The following is a 27,607-nucleotide window of genomic DNA, read 5'->3' on the forward strand; positions in this document are numbered from 1 at the left end:
CCGGCCCGGCCCGGCCCTCGCTGTGTGCAGGGCAGGGAACGCCCCAGGTGGGAAAGGCTCCCGGTTTGCCGCAACCCCCCGGAGCACCGGCGGGCAGGCGGCAGCTCCTGGTGCCATCGCCCCGAGCGGGTCCGGGGCTCCTGCACTGCCCGGGGTTTTCCTGCCCTTCACCCTTTCCAAGGACCTGCACCCCTGTTCTTGAGGCTCCCCCTGACTGCTCCCAGCCCAGCCGTGAGCAAACAGCCCTTCTGTAAAATTCCCTATAAATGGCAGCAAATTCTGCCCACGCGCTGGACTGGGACCAGGCTCTGCTGGAAAATTGGCCGAAATGTGTGTTTTCCTCACAAATACTACGAGCCACTGGCAGTTCGGCTGTGCCACCAAGCCTTCTCCTCCTCTTCCTCGCCAGGATGAAAGTCTGCTGAGGGGCAAAAATTGGTGAAGATCTGAGCACAGTGAAATGGTGCTGCCCCCAGTTTAGATCTGAGCCATGGGCAGGAGACGAGAGCACAGCAGGGATTAAAACATAAGTCTTTAATTTTCTTTTAAAAATGTCTTTTAAATTTTATATTTTAAATAAAAAGGATCTATTTCAGGAGCGGGGTGATTCATAGTTCCGTGTTTCAGGCGGAGGGCAGATGGGAAGGCCTCCTGGGAGCCCCTCTCTGCGGGCTTGGCCTCCTGCCCGGGATGCTGCCCTCTCCCTGCAGCTGCTGTTCCCAGAGCGGGGCAGGATGGGCAGCACAAGGCAGCGTGCCCACACATTCCCCCTGCATCCCAGCCTGGCACAACACAGCTTTCTGCCCCTTTCTGAATCCCAGCCTGGCTTGGGAATCCTCACAGAGGGCAGCGTCGCTGTGCAGAGCGAGATGGAGGAGTCAAGGGCTGCTGTCCCACGGTGGCCACCGGGGCTGATGGCAACAAGGAGCCCTTGTGACAGGGGGAGACTGTGCTAGGGCTGCTGGGCACCCAGGGATGGATGGCACTGGGAGCGATGGCCACCCAGGGACAGACAGCACTGGAGCCAGGGGCCACCCAGAGGCCGATGGCACTGGGATAGCCCCGAGAGCGCTCGCTGGAGCAGCTGGTACCGCCGAGACCTGGCACCACCTTCGCCAGCAGCGGGCCCAGATGGGGAGCACAGGCAGCCCCTGGCCCCCTGCCAGCACCTCCTCCTCCCACCCTCCCTCCTCCTCCCACTCTCTCTCCGTTTCCCAGCGCCTCACCGTGGCCCCCCTTGGCCTCTCCTCCCACCCTCCAGCACGGCCGCATTTTTCTGGGTTTGAGCTCATTCTTTCCACTCCCCTCTCTGCCGGCTGCCAACTTTCCATGCCGTGGCCCCGCTCCCCCGCCTCCTGCCACAGGGAAACACCGGCTGCAGCTGCGGAGGGAACGGCAGCAGCCAGGAGCCCCCGTCCCTCGGGTGCAGCCCCCAGCCCCGGCGTGGCTGACGCTGTGTGAACCTCAGCATCGCCTCCAGCAGCGCCAGGAACCGCCGAGCCGGGAGCAACAGGGCAGAGCAGCGGGAGCAGAGCAGCAGCAATGCCATGGGCTAAGCAGCACGGGAAAAAAAAAAAAAAATCTGAGCACCCACCACCCCATTTATGAGAGCAAAACTTGAGAGTTGCACCTCTGGAGAAATTAGTTTCCCATAGGGACAGGGTGCTGGCACATCCCAGTGTCCCATCTGTGCCAGCCACAGCCAGTGGTTCCCCACAGTCTGCCCACAGAGCGAGTGGAAACTCCCGACCCGAGAAGGAGGCACAGCTGATCCTCCCTGGCACCGGGCCTGGGATGCTGAGCAGGTTCCCCCATGGTATCCCAGCTGCTGGATGGCAGCGCAGCCTAAAAACAACAGGCAAAGCCCACACAGCTCCAGCATTGCCTCCCTGGGTGCCCGGGGTCATTCCCTGCTTGCTGCAGCCAAGCACGTCCCTTCCTGGCTGTGCCATTCTGCTCCCTGCCCCTTCCTGGAGCCACCAAGCACCCAGATCCCTGCCCAGGCTGAGGCTCCCACGGTGCTCAGGGCTTTAAACCTGCAGCTCAGCAGAGCTCAGCCCTTCCCACAGGCTTTTCCAGAGCTGGGAAATGCAGAGGGCTTCACAGGGGATGATGCTAGACCACTGGGTGAGGAACTGGGACCTCCACCAAGGTGGAGGAAACCCTGGACAGAGGCTCTCCCTGCCCCAAGATGCTCCAGCTAATGGAGGAGCCAGCCAAGGCCTGCCAGAGCAGGAAGCAGATCCTCAGCCCTGGCATAGGCGAGGAACAGAGCTTCAATCTGACCTTGTGGCTCTGGGATGCGGCTCCCCAGGGCAGGGACCCAGCAGAGAACAGCACCTCCCTGATGTGGTTTATTCTGCAGATCAAGGGTTTTCCCGTCACACCAGTACAGAGAGAGCACAGAAAGACACTGGTGCCAGTGAGACATGGCACAGAGCCCTGGCACAGCAGGGTCAGGGTGCCAGGTGATGCCGCTGGTGCTCCCCTGCCCCCTCTTCCCAGCCAGGCTCCAGGCCATCCAAGGTGGACAATGCCCGGTGCCCTTGCCAGTCCCTGCTGCCCTGTGAAGGACAGCACTGCCAGTGGGACCTGCCACACTCCTGGTAGCCTCCAGCCCAGCTCTGGGGCACAGCCACCCCTCACCTCCGGCTCTGCAGGAGCAGCTGTGATCCAAAACCTCACCACTCCAAGTGCAGGAACCCATCCCATCCTCCACTCCACGGACCTGATCCCACTTATCCCCTCTCCTGGAGGGAATGGCCGGATCCAGAGCACCTTCACATCCCTCAGCACCAGTGAAAACAGCTCCATGTGCTCAGCATCACTGCAGCCCAGTCTGAGCTCTGCACAGAGCCACTGGCCACACTGCTGGCAGAGAGCAGAGTCCCAGCCGGCGCGTGGGGAGGGACAGGAGCGTGGCTCTCAGAGCACAGACAGATCATGGCAGGACTTGGAGCGGACTTTGAGGGCCACTTTGCTGCTGTTCCTGGCCACCAGCCTGTCAAGGAAGTGCCGGGCTCTGCTGGCGAGGCTCTCCTTGTGCTTCTGGCCGGGCGGGGGGTGCAGGTGGGACTTTTTGCCCCCTTGGCGGAGGCGGATCTGCCGCACCACCCCCTCGAAGAGCTCGTCCACATTGTGCTGCAGAGCCGCCGACGTCTCAATGAACTTGCAGTCAAAGACAGCAGCACAGGCCTGGCCCTCTGCAAGGGAAGGGCAGGGAGAGGGCACAGTCCTGCTGGCATCTCAGGTGCTGTGGGACAGGCACTGCCACATGCATGACAGCAGCTGCACGTCCAGGGACAAGGGGACAGATGCAGGGGAAGCAGCTGGGCACGGAGCCCCCTCAGGAGGTCTCCACCAGAGCCTTCACCCCCTACTCACCTTCCTCAGACACCTCCCGGCAGCGCACCAGGTCGGTTTTGTTCCCCACCAGGATGATGGGGATGTCCTCGGCCTGGCGTGCCCGGCGCAGGTGGATGCGCAGCTCCGAGGCGCTCTCGAAGCTGTCCCGGTCAGTGACAGAGTAAACGATGATGTAGGCATTCCCTATCTGCAGGCAGTGGCTGCGCCGCTGGCTCTCCTCATCCTGTCACCACACGGGGAATGAGATGTCACCAATCTGTGGCCATGACCACTTCCAGGGGACAGCAGAGCACCCTGGCACTGATGGGGCACGCCCCACCGGCCCCCACACTGTGGTGACTAGGTGTGTGACCCTATTAATTAAATGCAGATTAAACACTCTTGATTTTGAGGGGAGTGTTTGGGAGGTTTCCTCTCTATCAACAACAAACTGGAGCTGTGGGCTCAGCTTTGGTGGAGGGAGGTGAGGCTGAATCCCCTGGGAATGCCCTGGAACAGTGTGGTGGGTGCTGCACCCTGGCAGTGCTGGGCAGTGTGGGAATAAGCCATAGCCAAAAAAAATGGGCCATTGTCGGGGTGTCACAGTGCTGGGGCACCTCTGGGCAGTGCAGGTAAGTGCCAAACAGCTCAGTCCATGTGGGTGCTGCACCCCTGTCCACAGCTTGGCACTGACGCTGTTCCCACTCCCGGGTGGCACCTACAGGAATGCAGGGCCCTGGCAGGAAGGGAAGGAGGGAGGTGTTCGGAGGGAGGCAGTGACAGCAGCACTGGTATTTCTGCCCAGGAGATACCTCATGTTCTGGGCATGAGGAATGCCCCATGCCAGGCTCTTGGGTGCATTGTTCTGTCTGTTAAAGTGTTCTGGCTGGCAATACCGACTCGTGGATTTACCCAGTTGGATCTTTCAGCCCCATTCCCAAACATTTCCATGCATTTTGAAGTGGGTTATCATATAAGAACCCACACCAGTGAGAATATGGGGAGCACCCACCGGGAGGGTGGGCACAGAGCTGTGCAGAGATGTGACCCCAGCCTGTCTTGCCCAGTGTGTATCCTGTGCTCCAAGGTGGAGAGCCCCAGAAACGGACAGGGGGGGCCCAGGTTGCCCTTCAAAGCGCTCAGAGGCCCCAAGACAGCACTTGTGCCCATGCAATGTCCCCCGGGCACATCGTGGCTCGCCCAGCTCTCCCCAGCACCCAGCCCCGCCGTACCCGCTGCTCTGACTCCCAGGTGTCCAGCACCAGCAGCGTGGTCTCCTCGCCATCCACGGTCAGCCTGCGCTCGTACGCGACCCCTGCGGGACACCGGGAGGGAGAGCTCGGTCAGAGCCGCGCTTCCCAGCAGGGTCCGGGGCTCCTCCGCCTCGCACATGGCTTTGTCCCATCACGGGGCCACGGGATGCCCCGCAGGTGACCCTGCAGCAGATCCCCCCAGCAGACACCCACCTCCGTGCTGGTCCAGCGGGTCCCTCTCCTGGACGCCGGCGAAGAGGTTGACCAGGCTGGTCTTCCCCACGCCGGGGTCCCCCAGCAGCACCACTCGGTACCGGGGCTCCCTGAGCCTGGGGGAGCCTGCGGAGTCGGGGCACAGGCTGCCGCGGGGGGCCCTGCCGCCCGGCTCGGAGGCGGTGTGGCCGAGCTGGGGGTGAAAGGGCTCACTCCGCGAGGCGGCCCCAGAGCCCCCCGGCCGCGGGAGCGGGGTGCTGGCCCTCCGCCGCAGCGGGCTCCTGCTCCCGGGCTGCGTGTTCAGGGTCATCACCAGCACCGAGGGCAGGGGGGGCTGTAGGGTGGGCGGGGGGTGTCGCCCCGAAGGGCACCCGCGCCCGGCAGCCCCGACCGCGCCGCTGCCGCTCCTGGAGCCGCTCCGAGCCGATGGCAACGCGGGCACAACATTCCCGCACCCCCGTCCGCTCCGGGCTTTAAGCCCCGGGAGGTGGAGCCCCTCGCCGCTCCGACCCCTCCCACGCCGGGCACATCCCCGCCCGCGCTGGCCTCGGTCCGGCCCGGCCGCCCTGTCCCGGTCCCCGAGGTCCCCTCGGGGCTTGCGGTGCCGGGGAACGGCGAATTCCCCCGGGAGCCGTGCCTCGGTCATGGGGAGAAGGGTTACATCGGGATGCTGCGGGATGCGCCTCCGCGGGCGGGGGCTCCACCACGCTCCGGGCCTGCGTGGAGCTGCATCAACCCGGTTCCCGGCCCTGGTCTCGCCACCCCAGGCTCAGTTCTGTCAAGGAAGGAGCGAGCCGAGCCTGGTCCGGTCCTGCCCTGCCCAGGGGAAGATGTGCTTTTTCAGGACCTAGAAGCCCAGACCCCAGCTGTGCAGCTCAGTCTTCAAGATGCAGTGATCAAGTACAAAGCTGGAAGTCTCCTGGCATGGGCAATAGCAGGAGCTGTTTTGATTTGAACCTGTCTGTACATCCTGGACACTGGCAGCACTGTCAAAGTGTCCCAGTGTGGGCACTGTTCTGACCCTACACTGGGTCACCAGTCCACCCACACTGGGATATGTTGGCAGAGCCTCATGGCACCAGGGCTGGTCCCAGGACATCCCTCATGATCAGAGCACAGCAACGGGGAGGGCAGGAGTGACAGTGACACCTTTATTGTGCCATAACACCACATCTGCAAATGCCCAAGGTGCTGAGCAGGACTGGGGGGAAGATGGGCTGAAGGCAATGGAGTCAGCTTGGCACCTCATCCAAGCCTGGCTGCTCCAGGCTCTGGGCTGGCATCAGATGAGTGTCCCTCCTTGGTGGGAGTGCTGAGGACCACCTTGGTACCCAGCACATACCTGAGAGAGAGGAGAGGTAGGAGGGGAAAGCACAGAGGGGAATGAGCCTCTGTGCTTTGGCTGTTTGGGTACAGGAGGAGCAGAAGCAGGAGCAGGTTGGCTGCTCAGATGGACTGTACTCAGAGGTGTCCCATTCCCCGTGTGGCAGTCCTGTCATCAGGGGGCACAATGTGGCTAGAGGGAAGTCTGCCTTGTGTCAGCTGTGCCACCCTCTCTATGTCCCCAGAGTCCTGCACTGGCTTTCAGTGGGGTCAGCCCAAATGCTTGTTCTGGGATCCAGGATCATGCAAGCAGCTAGGGGAAGAGAGAAATCCTTTTAAAGCAGGTGAGGGTAGTGCCCAGCTCCTGTTTAGTGTAAACCAGAGCCAAACCTGACCCCCAGTAAACCCAGCAGTATTTTCTCATGCCTCGTGGTCTGCCACAGTCACTGACCACTCTGCCAACCACCAAAATCGGTTCCAGCCCAAGCCCTGCTCCACCACCCTCAGACCACCCTCTGTAGGGCAGGCTCAGCTCTTGCCAGCCTTCCCAGAGCAGCAGAACCAGACACAACTCCTGGGCCTCTGAGAGAGAGAAGGAATGAATTCAGCTGCTCTTATTGTCAACCCTGAAAGACAAACAGAAGCAGAGAAAGCCTGTTGGAGCAGCCAGGTACATCTGCTTTCTCGCAGCGGGGACAAGTGCAGCAAGCTGGGCTTGCTCAGAGCTGCCTCATCCATCTCCGTCTCAGCTGAGGACAAACTGTGCATCCAGAGTGTCCCAGCATAGGGCTCAGACCTACCAGCAAAATCCACCCAGGGCCTCTGGAAACAGGAGGATTTTTAAGGAGGGGAAGCTGAAATACAGATGGGAATGGATACAAGGGGGTCACAGCTCTTCTGGGCTCCACATGCTGTCAGCGACACGCAGGGACCCAGGGAGGGCCAGCACGAGCACTGTGCTCCTCTGCACCCTCACATTCCCAGGATGAGCAACTCGTGGCTGAATTTGCTCTTTCAAGACGCAAGTCCAGTGTCCGTAAGCAAAGAGTTAATTAGCAAAACGAAGGGCTGGTGATGTCGTGTGAAAAGTTGCCGGGAGGTCAGTGGGAAAGGGCTGAGGATGGTGGAGAGGGCTCTGGCACAGGCTCCCGCCTGTCAGGGCGGGTAAGCACCAAATGCCTGACTTGTGATGTTACAGAAACTTTCCACTTGCCCTTCCTGCTATTTTTAACTCTTCTCCCATCCACCCTCAGTAACCCCAGTCCCACCAGCTGCTGAGGCTAATTAATTCCCCTTTTTTATCATTTTTTTTAAAACAGAAAAAAAAATGAAATTCCACTAATCTATCACACAGCCACTTGCCTCCTCCCTCCTGACAGGTTCCAGGCTTTTCTCCTCCTTCAGCTTGTGCCTCCATAGCTACAGCCATACCTGTCTTGCAGCTAAAACCCAGATCCTGGTGCAGGAGATGCAGTCCCCCTTGACACCCACACCACTGCTACACTGCGGGGTGAGTGTCTGCCCAACAGGGCGAGATTTTCATGAAAAATAAGCCCTGTGTGCACCCGAGGGGCAGGGGTTGGGATACACCAGCAAGGAATGATGCTGTGAGCAGACCCCCCCTGAGCAAAGGTTGCCGTGTGTCACAGGGCTCTCTCCCTCCTGGCAGGCTGGTGGGAAGATCATCCCCACAGAGCAAATGGGATTCATTCTCAGAAATGGAATTGTTTGACATTTATAAGATCAACACAGTGTCTTTAGCCGAGGATGGAAAGCAAAGGTAACATGACTGTATAGACTCATTTCACAGTGATGTGTGCAGCTAGCTTCCCAGATTATTTTCCATTGCTTTTTCTATTTCCTGGAGTTCTGCCCTCTCTGTGTCCAGCCGGTTCTGACAGCAGGTCTGCACCACTGCCTTCATCCTCTGCACAGGGAGAAATGCAATCACTGCTGATTCCTCAGAGCTGGGAAATGTCCCCTTGCACCAACCCTGACCTTACCCTCAGGCGCTGCTGCTTGCACTGGCAGCACGGAGGAATCTGTCACCGTGCCTGGTGCCATTCCACACAGGAGTGGCTCTGCGAAGCACAGTGGTGTTCCAGCAGCCAGCTGGAGCCAGGGGCAGTATGGAGGAATGAATTTAGTCGGCTGTGGCAGAGGTGATACCGCTGCTGGTCCATGGAAACCCCTCCCGGCTCGCTCTTTTGTCCATTTGGCAGCTTCTGTGCCTCCCGGGACACCCCTACATCCCACTGATCCTCACCACCCTCTGCCCTCCGGGGACGCCCGGGCCCCATCGCTCTCCGGGAACCCCTCTTCGCTGAGTCCTCTGGGGATGCCCCGTGTCCCCGTGATCCGAGCCCGTCCCCGCGGCGACAGCGGCCGGGCTCGGGGCCGGGCGGGGCCCGGGTTCCCGGGAACGGGCGGAAGGGACGCCCCCTGCCGGCTCCGCCCCAGCACCGCACCGGGACAGGATCACCGGGACGGGATCCACCGGGCGGGGTCTGCGTGTCCGGGATGGAGGCGGCTGTGACAGCCCGAGCAGCCCGGCGGGACTGGCCCCGAGCTGCTTGAGGGGAGGCCGGGGCCGGGAGGGAGCAGAGGAACGGCTGTCGCGGGGAGCCCGGGTAGAGGCGGGCCCGGTGTACGGGACCAACGGGGATGGGCAGCCGCCTCCGACCCCGCAGAGCTGCTCGACGGCACGGGCGTTCCGCGTTAATGCGCACCCAGCCGGTCCTGCCGGCGCAGTAGCAGCGAACACCGGAGGTGTGTGGGAGCGGCCGAGCAGGTGCTCCGAGCCAGGGCCATGCGGGTGACCCGTGCCGGGCATGACCTCCGGCTATACCGGGCGGGAACGGCTCGGGGAAGCGCCGCCCGCAGGCAAAGCCGCGGTGGAGAACTGCGCGGTGTTCCCCGCGCAGCGCGGCTCCGGGACGGCGTGGGCAGCGCCCGGGGCTGCGGGCCGGGCCGGCAGGAGCGCAGGCCCCGGTATCCCGGCTGGCTTCAATGTCGGGGCAGCCGGCAGGGTCGGGACAGGCCACAGTTCCCGCTCAGAGTGCAGGACGGGGACAGCTCGCGGTGCCCGGTGAGCCGCGGTGCCCGGTGAGCGGCGGTGCCCGGGCGGGTCGGGCGCGGCCCCGCGCCGTCCCCTGTCACCACAGCAACTGGCGGCGGCGGCGCAGCCAATGGGCGCGGCCCCCGGCGGGCCCGCGCGCGGCAGCGACAGCCAATGGGCGCGGCCCCCGGCGGGCAGCCCGCGGTCTCCGGGGCAACAGCGCCGCCGCCGCTGCCCCATTGGTGCCGCCCAGCGGAGGGGGCGGGGCCTGACCGGGAGGGGCGTGGCCCCACCCGCGGCACCGGGGAGCCGCGTGTCCGCCTCGTGGGCTGCGCGTTCCCCGCCCGGCGCTCCCGTCCCGCCCGGGGGCCGACCCACGGGGAGACACCGCTGGAAGGGGTGGCGGGGACGTGTTCACGAAGGCGTCGGTGTTGCCACAACGCGTGGCGCCGAGCGGTGCCAGCCGTAGTGAGCGGCCCGGGGACTGTTCCGGGCCGGGGCTCTGCCCGGATGACCGGGAGCAGTGGGTGTCCCGGGAGCCCGGTGGGGCAGCAGGGCAGGGTTCAAGCGCAGCATTCCGGGGTGATACTCGGTGTTCCGGCCGGTCACACCCATGCACAGGCTCCCGGCGAACCGCGAGGGGTGTGGGTGCTCCCGAGGGTGTGGATGTCAGGGTCACCGGGGACATCGGGGTGCCTAAACCGGGGGAGAAGCGGGTTACTGCCAGGAGCCGGAGTACAGAGAGGTACCGGCTACCGGGATGCTTGTCTGAAGGTACCGGGTGTCACCGTGGGTTCTGTGCTGCTCGGGTCGGGGCACTGGGGGCTGCCGGGTTGCTGTGGGGGCAGTATCGGGGATCGGTGTGCCCGGTTACCAGGGGGTAGCGGGGAGTGCCGTGTCTAGCGGGGGGGTACCGGGGAGTACCGGAGTACCGGGGCGTGCCGGGTAGCCGGGCGGTACCGGGGGTACCGGGGCGTGCCGCCCTGCCATTCTCTCCAGCAACCCCTCTCGGCGGGCGCCCATTGGCTGAGCGGGATCTGCCCCCCCGTCCTGCAGCCAATGGGCGGCGGGGGGCGGGGCCCTCCATTGACAGACCCGGCGCGGCGGTGTTTACCGGGGGCGGCGGGGGCGGGGCGGCCGTGTCTATAAGAGCGGCACCGGGGGGCGTGCGGCTCCCGGGCTGCCCGCACCGCCCCCGCACACCCCCGACCCGCACCTGGACCCGCCGCAACCACCCTACACCATTCCCGACCGAAGCATCTGCCGACTTAACCGGGTGGCATCACCGGGGCGGCGGGGAGAGGAGCAGCCCCGGGGCGGAGCCCTCACGGCGTGCAGCATCCCCGAGCCGCTACAGAGCATCCCGGAACATCCTCGAACCGGCGCCGAACATCCCCGGGTTGGTGTGGAGCATCCCCGAGACGGTACAGAGCATCCCGGAGCATCCTCAGACCGGTACCGAGCATCCTCGAGGTGCTACAGAGCATTCCAGAGCATCCTCGGACCGGTGCAGAACATTCCGGGACAGAACCGCTGCAGAGCATCTCCGAGCCGGAGACCACCGGGCCATCCCGGGGCCCTTCCGGAGCATCTCCGCGGCCGCCGCCCCGGCGGAGCCGGCCCCGCCGTGCGCCCCCGGGCCCCGTCGCGGCCGCCTGCGCCCCGCCCCGCCGCCGCCCGCTCCGCACAATGGGGGCGGCGCGGCGCGGCGCGTAGCGGCGGGCGGGGAGGCGGCGGCGGGCAGGGAGGCGACGGCGGGAGGGGAGGAGGAAGAGGCGGAGGCGGCGGCGGGATACCCGGCTCCGGGATGGTGCAGCGCGGCCCGCGGGGCCGGGGCGCGGAGGCTCGGCGGGAGCCGTGCGCCCCGCTGCCCGCCCGTGACACCGAGCCCGCCTGGTGCAAGACGCCGAGCGGGCACATCAAGCGGCCCATGAACGCCTTCATGGTGTGGTCCCAGCACGAGCGCCGCAAGATCATGGACCAGTGGCCCGACATGCACAACGCCGAGATCTCCAAGCGCCTGGGCCGGCGCTGGCAGCTCCTCCACGACTCCGAGAAGATCCCCTTTGTCAGGGAGGCCGAGCGCCTGCGCCTCAAGCACATGGCTGACTACCCCGACTACAAGTACCGGCCTCGGAAAAAGGGCAAGGTGGGCACCGGAGCAGCCCGCCCGCGGCTCCCAGTGAAGATCAAGCCCTCGGTGTTGGGCCGTGTCTCTGCCAGCCGCAGGCAGCCCGCCAAGCTGCCCGCCGGCCCCGACACCCCGCAGGAGCCCGCACCAGAGGTGCTCGCTGAGGACAGCCCTGTGGTGCCTGGCACGGCTGCCTGGCACTCGGCACCCGACGGGGAGCAGAGCCCCCAGGAGCCCCCTGCACCCCTGAGCCCTACCACACCCTGCCCGGAGCCAGGGAGGTCCCCAGAGAGCGGGTCCCCCTCTCCCATGTCGGCTGGGTCCCCTCCCTCTTCCTTCAGCTCCTCTGACGAGGAGCTGGAGGAGGAGCTGCTGGGGATCATGCCCGGGCGGGCGCCTGCCAGTGCCACCTGTGGTGCCCTGGACTGGTCCGTCTTCGACAAGGACCACGACCTCTACTCGCGGGGAGGCTCCTCGCACTTCGAGTTCCCGGACTATTGCACGCCCGAGGTGACGGAGATGATAGCAGGGGACTGGCTCATGTCCAGCATCTCAGACTTGGTTTTTACCTACTGAGTCCCACGCTCTGCAGGTAACACTCATTTTTATTTTCACCCACAATCAGGTCATATCAAAAAACAACCCAGGAAAAAAAAACAAACAAACCGAAACCAGCTGTTTACATGCAGGAATCAGGTATTTTGCCTTGAAGCTGCTGGAAGGCAGAGCCCCTGCTCCCCCCACCCCCTGGCACACACCCATTCTCCATCCGTCTGTCTGTCCGGCTCTCGCCTTGTGCCCGCAGGACGCATGGCCGCCCGCTGCGGTTACTTGCCCGTGAAATGCATCTCATCGGGTTTTCATTGTCACACCCGGCCGCTTTCCCCCACGGCCCCGGCGCTGACAGCCATGGCTGCTCCCGGCCGCTCCCATCTGTGCCAGGACCGTGTGCCCTCCCGCTCTCCAGGAAGCAGGAGCATCCACGCCACCCCAGCTCTCGGTGCCCGCCCCACCTTCCCCATCCCTCGGAGAATGGCTGATTCCGTTTGGTTTTTGACTGCATTGAATGCATGGCTTCAATTTTCTCCTCTTCCTCTTTGCAGCCCTTGGGGAGGGATGCCGAGCCATGCCAAACTGTCCCTTCCCAACTCCCTGTTTTGTGAGGGGTCCCTGGTTTGGGGGTTCAGTGTCCCACAGCAGCGACTCCTTCCCTGTGGCGTGTGCTCCCCGCCACTCGCTTTGGGAAGAGTGAAGTTGCACACACGTGACGAGCACGTGGGCGCGGGAGGCTGTGTTGTTTCTCTCGCCAGGCAGTTGTGCAGGGAAAGCTGTGCCGCCGAGGGAGCCCCTGTCCGGAGTCACCCCAAAACTGTATGGGGACCAGCCCTTCACTAAGCAGCCAGCCCTCATTTTAACCTTGGAGCCTGTGCCCGTGCAGGACCTGCTGTGGGCTGGCTGACCTTGGCCGGCAGAGCCGGGTGTCATTGTGCCCAGACGGGTGTCACTGTGCCCAGCCGTGGCACCTGGTGCTGCCGGGATGGCAGGGAGCAGCATGGAGGGGCAGGGTGGCGGCGAAGGGCAGCTGTGGGAAATCTGCCTTAAGCAACCACCCAAACTGGTCCAAGGGCAGCTGCAGCCAGTGCTGGTGGGTGTGAGGGGTGTGGGTGATGCTCTGCCACAGGACTCCTCCACACAGCACCGCGCTGGGCTCCGCTGCCGGCCACGCCAAGAGCAGGGAGATGCTGGCAGGGAAGATGCTGCTGCAGCGGCTCCTCCAGCTGGGATTTTCCTTGCTTTTCCTAATGGCTCCTTCCTGCGACAGCCGCCTCCTCCCACTGCCGGGAGCACGTGGCTGCAGTGCTGGCTCGGCAGCTGCCGCAGGCTGTGCTTGGGGGGGCAGGGGCTGCGCTCTGGTACAGCTGTGCTGGGTGGGGACCCCACACATCCCTGGGGACGTGGTCATGGCTTGGGCTCGGCAGCAACCGCTGCTTGAAGCAGCCCCTGCAGTCCCCCACGACCTCGATTCCCCAGGGATTCTGGATTTGTGGGGGCCCCTCGGATCCTTCCCTGCCAGTGGGGTGCTGGCAGCAGCAGAGCACCCGCTGCTTGGGGCTCTGCCTCCCTGTTTTGGGGCTGCCGGTTTCCCCCAGTCACAGGCTACCCCGTGCCTGCCCCTTGCTGTCAGGCTGGACTGAGCCGTGACCAGGGGAAGGACATCCCTCCCTCCCATGTGCTGGCATCCCCTAAGGGTGCCTCGGAGTAGGTGCCTGGCCCTGCTGCTGGAGCTGCTGGTGGCCCTGGCTCAGCCGTGGGGATGGGCACTGCAGCGCAGGGAGAGGTGTGTCCCTGGGCCCTTTGCAGGGATGCTTGATGTCCCCCAGCCCAGTCCCTGGGGACCCCTCGAGGCCCCCCGCGATGGTCAACCATCAGCAGTGTAGATGTGTCGGTGTGTAGCGGTAGCTGTGCGTGTGTGTTGGCATTAGCCACGGTGTTTCGGTACCCCCGTGCGGGTGCCAGCCTGCGGAGCCAGGCGGGCATCACGCATCAGACACGTGTTCCCTGGATAGAGCGCGTCCTCTTCTCTGCGTCCCCTCCCTCCCCGGCCGTCCCCCACCGGATCCAGTCCCGCCCCCAAAGGTGGAAAAGCCAAATAAGCGCCGGGACAGCCGTGATTCTGGCAGCCTGCTCCCGCCTCACCGCCGCCTCGGGGGGATTTTGCCTTCCCACCCCCTGGGCAGCCCCGCTCCAGGAGCATCTGAAGCCGCCTCCCATGTGTGAGCCGGGTTTGGGGTTCCCGTGGGGTCCGGCGGCCCCAGAGCTCTCTAACACGCACGGATCTCACCCAGCACCTCGGTGCCTTCTTGGGGTGCACAGCCACCCCGTGCTGTGGCCAGGGCTTCTCAGGGAGGGTGCTGAGGCTGACAGTCACCTGCCCTCCATCCCTGTCCATGGGGAAGCCAAAGCCCCCAGGTACCAGCAAGGCCTGAGGCCCACACTGAGGGTCTCGCATCACACGTGTGCTTTGCTGACCCTGCAGCTCAGGGCTCAGCTTCCGTTCCTAGGGGGGACACGGGTCCCAGTGGTCCCCTACGTGCTGTGCATCACCCTCGAGCCAGGGTGATCCCTCCACAGACTGTCAGGCGAAATATTTCCTCAGGAGCAGGTTCTGGGTCACTGCCAGAACTGGAGCCAGTGCCGGGGTCTCCTGCCCTGGCCGCAAGCACAACATCATCCGCTTTGTCCCCGTCCTCACCCCTGTCCCCCTCCTCGAGTCTCGCCGGGTGTATTTGTCAGGGAGAACCGTCGTGGACAGTGGTGGATTTTCTGTGCCGTGTGGTTGTAGTGCTTAGAGACCCCCCCCAGCGTGCGGCCCCTCCCGCTGCGCCCCCGCTGCCCGGTGCTGGCTGGCGTGCGTGTGCGAGCGTGTGTGCGTGCGCGTGCGACATCCCGTCATCACTCCAGACAAAGCGAATAATAATAATAATAATAATAATAGTAATAATAGTAATAATAAATAATAAAAATAAACCAAACCTCTCTCAGGAAGCAGCTGCCCTGGCGGCGGCCGAGTGGGCCGGGGGTACCCGGAGCTGGCGGGGCCCCGGCGCAGCCTGCGGACGGGCGCCAGCGCTCGGGGTCACCTTTGTAGTGTTGTGTTAGTGAAGGGTCCCTGTGTCTGTTATCTTGGAGAAACAGGATTTTAGCCGAGGGGCAGTGACGACCCCATCTGGGTCCGTCTTGGGGGTGTGACATGGCTGGCCCCTGCTCTGCAGAACCTCGGCTAACAATGATCCTGACTGTTGTGATTATGGAATAAAGTGTGTTGGTCTGCTCTCCAAGGCTCTGGCTCCTTCTGTGCTGCCTCACTCCTCCCAGGGGAATTTGGGCTATGTGAGGTCTCCAGGGAGATGTGGGATTCCCAATGGCCAGCATCCAGCTCCAAGGCATATCAGTTCCCGCCCTGAGCCCCGGTTCCTACGGGCTCTCCTGCCGGGGGCAGGTTCACCCTCATCCATCAGTGTGGGCTGGGCGTCCCTGGGAGCAGTGTGAGCATGTGCACGTATGTGCTGTGCACATGCAGCCCCTCGCCCCACCCGAGTGTGTGTGTGGGCAATCCCGGCGCCGCCCCCGACTCCGTTCAGCCGGGGGAGGGGACCGAGGGTAATCGGGGAGAGGGAACTGGAGAGGGAGGGAACAGGGGGTGCTAATCCAGACCCACAGGGGGGGCCACGGGGTCACGCGCCACTTGCATCACACGCAGACCCCCGCCCCCAGTCTCACCGCAGCTGTTGCCACGGCAACAAGAGGAGCCCAGAGCATCCTCGGGTACTGCCGGCCCCTCCTGCTGCCCTGGCGCTGCTGGGAACCGGGCTGTCCCCGAGGGAGGGAGAAGTGCAGGGGTTGCCCATGCCACGGTGGCCCCCCAAGTCTGCAGGCTGCCCCCAGCACCGCCCGGGGCTGGGCGGTACCACGGGGGCAGCAACGTTCCAGTGTGGTGTCACTGCAGCCCCCGGCAATGGGATTCTTCTCTGCACAGGGGCACTGCTGGGAGCAGGGAGGACCATGGGGCAGCCAAAGTCAGAGCTCACTGGCCATCACCACTGCCCCCATCACTCTGGTAAGGTCAGGGCCACATGGGGCTCTTGTCTAGTGTCCAGCATGGCCCACACAGGCACACGCACACATTGCCACTGGCCTGGTTCTGAGTCACATGAGACAGAGGCCTCTTGGCTACCCCAAAGGTGCCACATACCTCCTGCCACCACTCTTCCAAAGGGTGTTCCTCCCAAAGGGATTCAAGCACTGTTGAGAAAATGGCTCCTGGAGAGGCCACAGGCAATTAAAATCAGCCAGCAGGGCTGCCAGCCTTGAGCCATCCAGACAAAACCGCTTCCAGCCTGGCCAAGGTGGCTGCATCACCCCAGCTCAGTGGAGCGTGCCCTGGGAGTTGGGCACCGTGCCCAGGATCTCCTCCTGCAGCCGGGCACCCAGCCTGGGGTACAGGGCAGCCTGGCAGGTCAGGCTATTTCCAGCCCCACGCTGCTGATGGGGGGGACACCCTGGAGAGCCAGCAGCACACACGAGGCCTGGCACTGGCCCAGAGGGAGGCAGATGGATGGAGAACAGTGACCGGGGCACGCACACACCCTTTGGCTCTGTTCCTGCTCCTCTTCCCACAGGGCTGCTGGGTGTGAGGCCACACTGAGCTGGCCTGGCCACCGCAGGGAAGGTGCCAGTTCTGGGCCCCAGGGTGCCACAAGAGCAGATCTGGCAGCCCTGGTCTGTGGAGGGCAGGAAGTGTGTTTAGTAACTGTTTATTTTACAGTTTTAGGGCTTGTAGAAATCTGCATTTACAGGGGATGTATAAGTCTTTGTACAGAGCAACTGAAGCACCCTGGTCTCCTCCCAGGCCCTTCTCCCCCCACTGGGGACAACACAAGAACTAAAGTGCATCATGGCCAGGGAATGGAGGGGCTGCAGGGGCTCCTCCTGGGGGGCTCCAGCCATCCTCTCCTTCAGCAAGGTGTACAGAGCAGTCCTGGGCCCTCCAGCAGCATTCCCAGGTCACCACACTCTCCTGCACCAATGGTTTCTAAAGTGCTAAGTGACCCAGCCCCCAGTCCTGTTCTGCTGCTCTGGGGGTGCCAAGGGGCCAGGAATGGGCTCTGCCTTCAGCCACACTGGGAGGAGCCCCTGAGCAGCCCCAGGTCTCTCCAAGGCCACTGGCACCATTGAGGAGAGGAGGGAACAGGTCTTGCTGCCTGCCTGGACAAGGGCAGTTTCAGTCACTCCACCTTTTACCTGCAGAGGCAAAGGGAACTCCTGCTCAGAGCTTCATGGGAACACAAGCCAGGAATGAAAACTGCCCACCTGCCCTCTGGCCAGAAAGGCACATCCCTTCCATGAGCAAGGGCCCGTGGGGCAAACCAGAACACACCCAGGGCGGTCATGGACCAAGATGGGTGGGAGTGGGGGGTGCTGAGCTTTGCAGGGCATGAGTTTCTTCTTTATCCCAAAATCCCTTCAACCAAAACCTCATTTTCAGGTGTGCAGCCCCTGGGCATGGCACAGATGGCTTTGGGCACAACAGAGCAATGATGGGGCAGCGGGAGGGAGCCGTGAGGGACAGGTAAGGACACTTGAGGGAGATTTAGCAGCTTGGGGGAGAGGTAGAGGCATAGAGTGTCTATTGGCTCTGTCTCAGTGGGACACTGAGCTGTCTAGAAGGATTTGCTGCTTAGCTTGGAGGGCAGGGAGCGCTGGGACTGCCAATGGAACTGGTGGGGAGATGGGAGATATGCAGGGGTCAGGGTGGCCTTTCTGGGAAACGCTTAGTGTTATTTCCAGAAGTGATGCTGGAGCCTGATCAGCTTGTGGGGGAGGTTTTTGTCACACTTCCTAGTGCAACAACTTCTGTCCTGTGTAAAGTGTTTCACAAGGTGAAGAAAGCCTTTCTCCAAGTGGGCATGTTAATGGCCCTGGCCCCTACAAACAGATCAGGCAGCAAAGATGTGGAAACAAAAAGAGCCAGGGAGTGTTACACACTGAAGAGAAGCTGAGAGCATTGTGCTGGCCAGTGTGTGGGAAAGGTTTGGCTCTGCTCAGAGGGTGCCCAGAGGACAGGGAAGAACTGGAGCACCGGCAAAGCTGAAGGCAGATTGTGGGGCACACTGGAGCAATGAAGAGCCAAAGGGCTGCCCTGTTCCTCATGAGTGTGATGCCCTCCACCCTTACACACACAAGCACCCAGAACAAACCCTGTTGGACACTCCTCCAGGCAAAGATCTGCTCCCACTTCCACTAGTTTTCCCCAGTGGAGAACATGGGATCATTTGGGCACAGCCCACACACAGCTCTCCCTCTGTACAGTCACCTGAGCACAGCCTGAACAGCCAAATTTGTCCATACCTCTGGTTCCTCAGGAGACAGCAGGAGTGCCTGTCTGCTCACCCTTGCACAGGGAGAAGGGAACAAGGTGAGCATGGTGTGGGGAACTGTCCTGCTGGGCTGGTTCCCTCAGCCTCTGTCACAAAGGCCAAAAGCGTTACTGGATGCAGTAAGAAAAAAAAATAATCTTCAGACAGGTCGTTTCTGAACACGTCCTTCATCACACATCAGCCCTTCCTGCTGGGGATGGATGCAGTGACAGCAAAGGCCCTTCCTCCGGCTTCAGGGGAAAATCTGCAGCTGGAACTTGGGTGCCCACTCCAGTGCACTCTTCACCATAGCCAGGGCAGCTGCTCCCAGTGCCACCGTCAGCCCCATCACTGCCAGCTTGACAAAGCGGTTGGTCCGGGGCTTTGTCAAGATGGATTTTGTCCTTTCCTCCCCTCGGAGCCGCTCCTCCCCTCGGAGCCGCTCTCTGAAGCGTTGTCTCAACACAGTGTCTGGTCTCTGCTGCACTGACGCCAACTCAAAGTCCTTAAAAGTGGAAGCCGCAGTTCTGCAAGAGAAGGAACAGGTCAAGGAGTGTCCTTGGCTCACCCCTGGGACCAGCCTCCGGTCAGGAAGATCTCCACAGGGAGGCAAGACCTGGCAAGGGGCTGTAGGGAGCACATGGGCTGCCCAGCACTCACCGTTCCGCCTGAGCTGCCTGAGCTGCCTCCTTGGCGAGTTCAGATGGTGGGAACTGGACAAAAAGGTCCCCGGCTTTGCTGATCAGAGACTCATAAGGAAGGTCCTGTGGGATCTGGGACAGGAGGTGGTGGACAGAGGCCATGTCACACTCACAGTCCAGAACTTCCTGCTCCCGGTGCAGCACGATCTGCAGAGGAGTGAGAGGAGGATAGACAAGGAAGTGGGGACAACTCCTTGGCAGATGCTGGCACTTGTTTCAGAGCCAGAAGAAAAAACCACTTTACTTCCAGCTGAAAGACCTTCTTCAAGAGGACACACTGCAGGGAAGAGAAATGCCAAACCCCTTCTAAGACTCTGAGGCCATGGGAAGCCTCTTTCAGGGCAGTAAGGTCTGTCTGCTGAGCAGAGCCTGCTATTGGCAGGTTGGAGATTGGGGCAGAACCTCAGCAGAGTTTGACTTCATGACTTGCCCTCTGCTATAAGAGGATGGGCAGGATGGAGACATGAGAGGAAACAAAAACACTGTGTCCTGCTGCCTCCACAGCACTGAACTGGTAAAGCCTACACATTTGGACACCCTCAGGCTGCCCTGATTTCCCCTGGATCCCACCTGCCCTTCACCATCACCAAGGACATCAGTGACTGCATGTGCAGAGTAAGGTACAGCTGGGGACAGCACCAGCACTGGGTTTGCCAGCCTCCCTCTGCAGCCCCAAACTCCTACCACCTCAGAACAGCTCATTTAATCCCTGACCATTCCATCAATACCTACCACAGCTGCAAAATAAATGGGCATCAGTGGGTGGCAAGCCAGGAAGAAGTCATATAATCGCACAACGTGCCTGAAGTCAGACAAAACGTGGCCAAACCAGGTGATCAGCCAGCTGAGAGCAAAGATGGTTCCCACCTCCGCACTACACAGAGAAAGAGCATGAGGTCAGCCTGGAAACAGGGATGAAATGCTCCCAAGCCAGCCCTGTGCTGCACAGCCATGCCTGGGGAAATAGAGCTGGCAGTCAGAGGAGTACTGAACCCGCCCAGAGCAGGAACTGCACCTCTGACAGAAAAAATTGTTTATCCCCTGTGCCACCCCCTGCTGCAAAGTGCTGCCACTACTTGTGTCACATCCAGTGGGGGCCATAGCAGAGGCCAAACGCTGCTTTCAGGAGACCCTGAATGTCTCATGGCACTGTCTGGCTTGCTGGCCTGAGGGCAACTGAAGTCCTGCAGCACAGACTGATGTTTGGGTTCCTTCCTACTCTGAGGGCTTACTAATTCTGGGAGTTTGCAATCAGGGTTGGTATCCAAAGACATTCTGGCTGTGAAAAAAACCACACACCTGCCCAAAAAAAGGGCTCTGAACTGACTCTTCCCATTCACCTTCCTGCTTCTGATTTGATCTGCCCAGACCTGTGTGTCCCTAATGCAAAACCTGGGAATTATCCCCAGAACTAACAACAAACTACAGCAAGGTCCCACCAGCCACACAAGTGGTCACATGAAGCAGCTGTAGCATTTGTACAACACTGTCCCCAAATCCCCAGCCCCACCAACACAGACTGCAGACAAATGGGCCGAAGATGGCACCATGTAAAACCCCTCCAGACAGGCATCACAGGTTTGAGCCTGCTCAGAAACGAGTGCCACATGCCTCTGGGTGCCACCATCAGCTGTTGACTCCCTGAGGAAGCCACTGTGGTGTGGGTGAAAATGGCCCTGTGAACAGTAACCAGGAGAGCCAGGAGGCTCTAAGGGAACACTTGCATACCTCTGCATGAAGTCATGCACCTCAGGGTTCACCTGGTCTATGATGGGCATCAGGTAATTTAAAATGTGCTTGGTATTATCCATCGTTGAGTCCATAAAATCCCTGAGGAAAGATTTAAAAGAAGCTTTGTCAAGCAACAATGTTAGCAAGCTCTCCCTCTAGGGAGGCAGCAGAAGGTGAAGTAGATACAATAAACAGCCTTGCTGGCAGGTGGCCCCCAGCCCCAAGGAATTCTGTCCCTTTGGAGCAGCCTCCTTCCAGCTTGTCTGGGGCACGCAGGGCTGACCTGCACACAGAACCCAGGCCCAGACCATCACGCTGCTGTCAGCTGATACTTCTTATTTTGCAGCAGTGCACACAAGAACTGTAAAGCCTTTCCAGCACCCAAAATCTGACTCCTGCCTGGGAGAGGAGAGATAATCCCTCCAAACCACACTCTCCAGCTGGAAGCTTGCTTTTATTTCAGTGCACAAACAAGAAAGACTCTTCGTGTGGGGTACAGGACACTGGTAGTACAGACCATGCTGCCCAGGGCTATGCAAGGACAAATGGGAGGCAGGAGCTGAGCCAGCCCACAGGACTGGAGAGGCCCTGACAGCCACACAACCACGGATAATGCATGTGTGTTGGCTTTTCCAACTCCAAGAGATACTACAAATTAACTGACAGCCTTCAATTATCTCCTCCCCAGGGCACAGCTCTCTGCAAAGCCACGTGCTGTTGTGAGGTCAGGCTGCTCTCAATCACCCTCTGGGTACAGGCATGACAGGCAGCTGCTTTAACCCAAGGCTCTGCCTTCCCAGTTCCCCTTCCAGGCCAGCTCTACCTGCACAGGTGTCCCCACAGCCCGAGGACACGCAGTTGGCTCCTCTCCTCCCACTGAGTACCTGAGATGATGCGTTGAGAGCTTCTCCACCAGTGCAGTGGCCAGCCTGTCCCCCACCACCAGGAGGAAGGTGACCACGATGTCATGGTATCCCTGGTAGTAATGCAGCTGGGGGTTGCGCTGGAGGACGTGGAGGATGATATCGATGAGCTCCTCCTGCAATCCTTCCCTCTGGTCATCTGGCATCCCTGTGGGAGGAACAGCAAAGGTGGCACAGCTGGGTCACCTACCAGTGCCTGCTGTGGTAGGAGGTGCAAGGAGAGCACCTGTGCATTTACTAACCTGCCTGATCCCAAGGGATGTGCTGCATAAGGGGAGGGTGGTAAAACTGGCAGAAAAAAACTATCCAAAGCCCTAATGCTGTCTCCCAAAACTCTGCAGGACCAGGGGAATCTGGCCAGTTGCTCAGAGGTTTACTCTTTAGATCTGCAGAACCCTTATCTGCAAGGAAGCCACTGTGGAGGACAGGAGCAGGGTTTACAGATGTTTGCACAGTGCTGCTGTGAACAGAGAATTGTTCTACACATCCAGCACAGATGAGGATGTTTTAGTAATTTTTAATTTCCCAGGAGTTCTAGAAAAAAAGTCAACAGGGCCCATTTTCACAGAAACTATGCCAACTGCATCAGACTGCAAGGCTTCCACCAGCACAACTTTCTATCAGTCCCCTGCAAACAGCACGTGTTTAGGGACAGGATGTCACAGGGAAAACATTGTTCCTGCCTTGCACAGCTGCAGCCAGTTTCTGGCAGCCCTTGTCAACAGATAAAACACCCAAAGGCCAAGCAGAGAGTCCCAGCAGAGATCCTGCAATGACAAAGTTCTCCTTTTCCTCTGCTTCACTAATGTGGCTAAAAATAGGCAGGAGGCTGCCATTCAAGGGCAAAAAAATCCGTAGGAGCAGAGCCTCCAGGAATCAGGCCTGCACGCAGCATCCATGCCTGCAAGAATCAGAGTGAATCAAGTGTTTATACAAAATAAAAGTGGCAGAAGGGGGAGGCAGATTCTGGCCAGAAATAACGACTGCTCTGCACAGAGAGCTGCTGGATTTAGCATTTTATAAATAACACAAGGCACCAGCCTCCCATCAGAACTAAACAACTGCAAAATTATTTTGCTTCTAAGTTAAGTTTGGTGCAAGAACCTGATTTTGAGACTGTTTTATACCAGAGGTTGTTCTAAGCACAGCCAAACCCGCCTTCCCTGTCCCTGAGCAAGACCATGGACTAAAATAAACCGAAGCAAATGGCATGTTTCTCAAGCTTTCCATCTGTCCTAATCTCAACAGGTCATGGTGCACAAGATCCATGCAGGATCCATCCTCTCTCTGCTGCAACTGTCTGCCAATAGCAGCCTCCTGGCAGAGGGGCACAGTGGGGCAGGGGAAGTGGAACGTTGGAAAAGCCACATCAAAAACCATCTCTGCAGAGACAGCTGAAGGAAACTGATGGCTGTAGAAGGGCTTCGCTGCAAGAAGCAGCTGCTGGGAGCTCACATGGAAAACGTTTTCTAGAAGTCAGGCCCTTGCAGTAATAATGGAGTGTCACATTCTGCAGTGTCCCAGGGAGGAGTGAGCCAGGAGAGCCCCATGGCAGAGAGGGAAGAGCAGAACCCCCCTCACCTGGCGGGAAGCGGCGCAGGGATCGCCGCACATCCAGTAACACCTGCTGGTAATCCTTATTGTCCTCTCGCAGCTCCTTCCTTGCTGAGGAAAAGAGGAACAGGATTAACATGAAGCACTGCAATAGTACTGGGAAAAGAGTGAGGTGAGGGAGCTGGGAAGATCCCTGCTCAATGTGGACATAAAGTTGCACACACCCCCTACTCCACTGTACATCCTTTTTTTCATTTCACACCTCGGTCCTGTCCCTGCACTTTCACTGCCACACAGTCTGACACTAATAGCAAATGAGACAATTATTTCTTTAGACAACACATGTTAAAATGCTTAAACTGACAGCAGCATTCCCAGTACTCCTAGAAACATCTCTGCTCCACAGTTTTTCTGTCAATTCAAAGTGTACTCAGCAGCAGCACTGGAGGAGTGCTGTGGAGACCATAACGAATTATTTATAAAATAGAAACAATTCAGAGGAAAATCTCACCCAGGGTTAGCTAAGACAGTTAAAATAGAAAAGTTCAGTGGGCCAGCAAATTCCTTCTATGTGATCATGTAAAGTTAAACCTTGTCTTCCAGCAGCTCTGGTCACCTCACATCACCCTAATGCCACCTGGCTCTGGAGGTGAGGGCACATTTCCAAACAACCACAGAATCAGGAATAACAACAAAATCTGTCCTGGGTGACTCTAAAGCTACAGGACCTAGAGCTCCTGCTTTGCTAAGGTTTAAAAACCATGTGGGAAGGTTGCTGTCCCTGTGCCTGTTCTGACCAAAAAACCACATGTACTTCACACAACAAACTGCTGCCTGGGAGAGACACATCAGGAGAATTTTGGCCACACCGGGGCTCAGAACAGCCACCTCTTCATGGGAGCGAAACAAATCAAGTCTGATTCTTTCTGCTGCATGTGAACTTACATATGTCAGCTAATGCTCAGGGCCATGCTGACTGCATCCACAATGAACTGATTCCATGACTATCGCTAAAGAAAACAACAAATGTTGTTTTTAGAAGTCGTGTATTGTTTACATACAACACAGTATTGGTGCTGCAGTGAGTCTCCTTTGTACATGAGCTTAGTGGGAAATACAACACACACAGGGAAAAGACAGGTCAGAAAGCACGTCCCTCCTCTAGGGACAAAGTTCACTGAGCTGTTCCTCCTAAGCAGGTGAGCCCAGGCTGTTCCATACCTGGAAGAGGGGGCAGGTCATCTGTGTTAACACTGAGCAGCTTTGGCCACACTTTGCGCCGGATCTCGTCGGTGAGCAGCCCGCCCTCGCTGATCGCCATCCGCCTCAGCGTTGCCACGTTGATGGGGTCGCTGTTCAGAGCCTGGTAAATCTCTGCCACTTTTCTTTTTTTCTTAGCATCAAAGTCTGCAAAAGGTCACAGAGACATGAGCTGACAGGCAGTGGCAGCACACAGTGGGGGCTAGCAATAGCCACTCACAGTGATGTCACACACACACCCAAGGGAGATGACACAGGACAGTCACCACACTGTCAGGACAGGGATGACTCTGGTGGGGACCCCTCCAGCTGAGTGTCCCCATTTCTGCAGGCTCAGCACTGGGAGGACCTCAAAGGGCATTCTCACTACTTCCCTATCCTGGGGGTCCCACTGTGGGGGGCAAATGCTGCTCCTCCTGATACCGGAGCCACCACCAGTGCCCAGACAGAGGCCTTGGCTCCTGTCCTTCCCAATGGCTCACGGCTCCATACAGGATCAAGACAGCCCTGCAAAGCCATCCTGAAACTCTTTGCTCTCTGATGCAGCTGCCAGCTCAGATGCCACATGTTTCCTAAGACCAGGACTTAGGAAAGTGTTCAAAAAAAGGTTAGGAAAGTGTTCCCAAAACTGTATTCCTACCGACTCCCAGGTGCAGCCGTCCTAGGAAGAAGCCTGAGCATTTCCACTGACAGCAACAGACACAAGAAAGGACATAATTATACCAGAGTTAAAGAATCATAAGCACATTGACTTGTCCTACAACAAACACATACCTGCCAGCCATCAGTACACACACAGCTCAGCCAGTAGGAAATAATTCCCACTGTTTTGAGGAGCACAGGAACTCGGGGCAGAGAGGGAAGGGGTAACACACAAAGCACGCAGTGCTCGGGTTAGACACACTTACAGGACACCAGAGAGCTTCCCAGGGAGCGGAGAAGGGACACTACTTCACACCACATGGTGGAATTTGTCACCGCTGCCTCATGTGAGGAAAGAGAGAAGCAGCCGAGAGCCACTCGATATCCCACACTGGAGGAGTTCCCAGTAAGGAGGCTTTGCTGAGCAGCTGTGGGACTGGAGTACAGGATGAGGCCACAAACGCTGCCTTTCCCTAAAGGCTTTTCCCATAGATGCAACAACTCCTGGGATCCAAACAGGATTCGTTCTACAAGGGACGTGTCCAAATAGGATTTGGGGTGGGAGGAATTAAAAGGACTCCGATGGAGAAACAGCTGTTTCCCAAGGCCGCACCCTCCCGGCAGATAGGGGACCTCGTTCCTCTGCCCACGTGGCACCTCAGCCACTGCCCCGGCCCTGTTCCTGCGAGCTCCTGGCTGGAAGTGCAGCTCTCTCTCAGCGAGGTCTGAAGGCAGCCGGCAGGTCGGCAGGCTGTTCACACACAGGGACGCTAAGTAGGTCGAGCAGTGGATGCTGTTCCTTCTCAAAGACCCTTTAAAAACACTTCTTGGATCAAAACAAGCTGTAACAGCCTACGACAGAGTTCCACCTCCCTCCGAATTCCAAGATCCTGGTAAGATTAAATCTCCTATCACTCACACAGTGACTACAGTTTATTTTATTTCCTTTCCGGGCCCTTGTGCAAGCAGAGTTATTTGCACAACAGAAGCCAGCTCTGCTCAGCCGGTTCCCTATTCCCAGCCAGTTGCCTACCCCCAGCTGTTCCTGATCCCCTGCCACACGCACACACTGGGCTGTCACATACCAATGCCTCGGGAAGGAGGAGACAAAGCCTACGGGAGAAAGAACTGTTCACACACAAAGAACTTTAAGGAGTAGTGGCAAGGAAGAAGCACATCTTGCGGGCTCCTCCTCTCAAACTTACTAATAAAGACCGCAATATTTACACTTTTCAAACATACAGGGGACAATAGCTGCGAGTATAACCAAAACCAGTGCATTGCAAAAAATGTTTTATGTAACCACAAGACCTTAACTCGCAGGTTCACCCTAGGAAGAAGAGACACAAACGCAAAGTGAGGGCGGTCTAAAACCCACATGAGTCCGTCGGGGTTTCTGCAGCGCTGCAGGCACCGGGCACCGACACACGGCCTCGCCAGGTCTGGCCAGCCTGGCGCTGCCGCAGAGCCCCCGGACACTGCCGGGGACCGCCCTCGGGCATCAACCGTGCCCGGCTGGTTCCTACCCGCCCGAGCCCGCGGCGGCCGCACAGCCGCGGGGTGGGCCGGGCCCTTCGCTCGGTGCCGGGCTCCCCGGGACCCCTGGGACCCCCGGCCGCTCCCGCGGGGCGGCTCCGAGCGCAGCGCCGGCCCCGCCCCGCCGCCAGGGGGCGCCGCCGCGCCCGCAGGGGGCGCTCCAGCCCCCGCCCCCTCAGCGGAACCACCGCCCCCCGCCCGCCGGGCCCGGCCCAGCCCGTACCGTGGCCGCCGACGCCGTTGCGCGGCGGGCTCTGCCGGCCCATGTTCCCGGGCGCTGCGGCGCATTCCGGGCCGGACACCGGACCGGACCGGGCCGGGGCTCCGCGCTCCCCGCGCCGTCCGGTCCCGTCCCTCCCCCGCCCGCTCCCCCGCCCCCCGCCCGCCGGCGCGCGGGCGGGACGTCACGGCGCCGCAGTGCGCAGGCGCGGCGCCGCTAGGCGGGTCACACCGGCGGAGGCAGCCGCGCATGCGTGAAGGGGGGTGCGCGGCCTGGCTGCGTCCGGCCCGAGAGCGCCTCAGGGGCTGCTCAAAAACAACAAAAACCAACCCCGAACCCTCCCCGATGGCCGCCGGACAGGTCATTCCCAGCGCTGCCGGGGGCGGGTAGCGCACCCACAATGGTGCTGCACACAGGGGCTGCTGCCACCACGCAAAAAAACCCCGAAAACCCTCCGAACGCCCCCGTCAGTGCTTGCAGACAGCGCAGTGGGAGAGCGAGTGCCCGGCACTGCTGTGAGGGCTTGTCAAGGCCACAAAGCTCCTTCCATGCACAGGGGTCCTTGCAGGGGCTGACAGGCACTGGGGCCATCCACCACTCCCAGCTTCCTCTTCCATTCTTATCCTTATGCAAACCTCCCTCGCTTGGAATAACAAAAGAACTGGGTAGAATGTCCTGCATAGCTCAGAACCAGTGCAAACAAGCTGTATTTTGTCATACTGGGTGCTTTTACGGTACAGCACATTGAGGTAACAGTCAACACAGTCCAACTTTCACATCACTTTAGGATATAAAAGATT

General features: G+C 60.0%; 3 protein-coding genes across 4 annotated transcripts; 1 reads left to right on the forward strand and 2 right to left on the reverse strand.

The window, feature by feature from the left end:
- Positions 1 to 2,340: 2,340 nt before the first annotated feature.
- On the reverse strand, positions 2,341 to 8,806 carry REM1 (RRAD and GEM like GTPase 1). The gene is made up of 4 exons (XM_071447133.1): positions 4,812 to 8,806; positions 4,578 to 4,660; positions 3,385 to 3,589; positions 2,341 to 3,203 (listed from the first exon to the last, which is right to left on the reverse strand). The coding sequence occupies exons 1-4, from the start codon at positions 5,455 to 5,457 to the stop codon at positions 2,926 to 2,928; spliced, it is 1,212 nt and encodes a 403-aa protein (XP_071303234.1). The 5' UTR covers positions 5,458 to 8,806; the 3' UTR covers positions 2,341 to 2,925.
- Positions 8,807 to 10,812: 2,006 nt separating this feature from the next.
- Positions 10,813 to 15,157, forward strand: SOX12 (SRY-box transcription factor 12). Its single transcript, XM_071447134.1, has one exon. The coding sequence runs from the start codon at positions 11,000 to 11,002 to the stop codon at positions 11,897 to 11,899; it is 900 nt and encodes a 299-aa protein (XP_071303235.1). The 5' UTR covers positions 10,813 to 10,999; the 3' UTR covers positions 11,900 to 15,157.
- A 1,465-nt stretch (positions 15,158 to 16,622) lies between these two features.
- Positions 16,623 to 26,969, reverse strand: TBC1D20 (TBC1 domain family member 20). 2 transcript variants are annotated; one of them, XM_071447132.1, is made up of 8 exons: positions 26,811 to 26,969; positions 24,371 to 24,556; positions 23,177 to 23,260; positions 21,557 to 21,743; positions 20,670 to 20,771; positions 19,674 to 19,815; positions 18,901 to 19,088; positions 16,623 to 18,767 (listed from the first exon to the last, which is right to left on the reverse strand). In XM_071447132.1, the coding sequence occupies exons 1-8, from the start codon at positions 26,851 to 26,853 to the stop codon at positions 18,494 to 18,496; spliced, it is 1,206 nt and encodes a 401-aa protein (XP_071303233.1). In that variant the 5' UTR covers positions 26,854 to 26,969; the 3' UTR covers positions 16,623 to 18,493. The 2 variants fall into 2 exon arrangements, with proteins under 2 accessions (XP_071303233.1, XP_071303232.1); XM_071447131.1 differs by lacking the exon at positions 26,811 to 26,969 and adding an exon at positions 25,318 to 26,620.
- Between the last annotated feature and the right edge of the window lie 638 nt (positions 26,970 to 27,607).

The sequence above is a fragment of the Agelaius tricolor genome, unplaced genomic scaffold, assembly GCF_023055355.1.
Source record: "Agelaius tricolor isolate 1412-34295 unplaced genomic scaffold, bAgeTri1.0.p SCAF_23, whole genome shotgun sequence".
NCBI classification, from domain to species: domain Eukaryota; kingdom Metazoa; phylum Chordata; class Aves; order Passeriformes; family Icteridae; genus Agelaius; species Agelaius tricolor.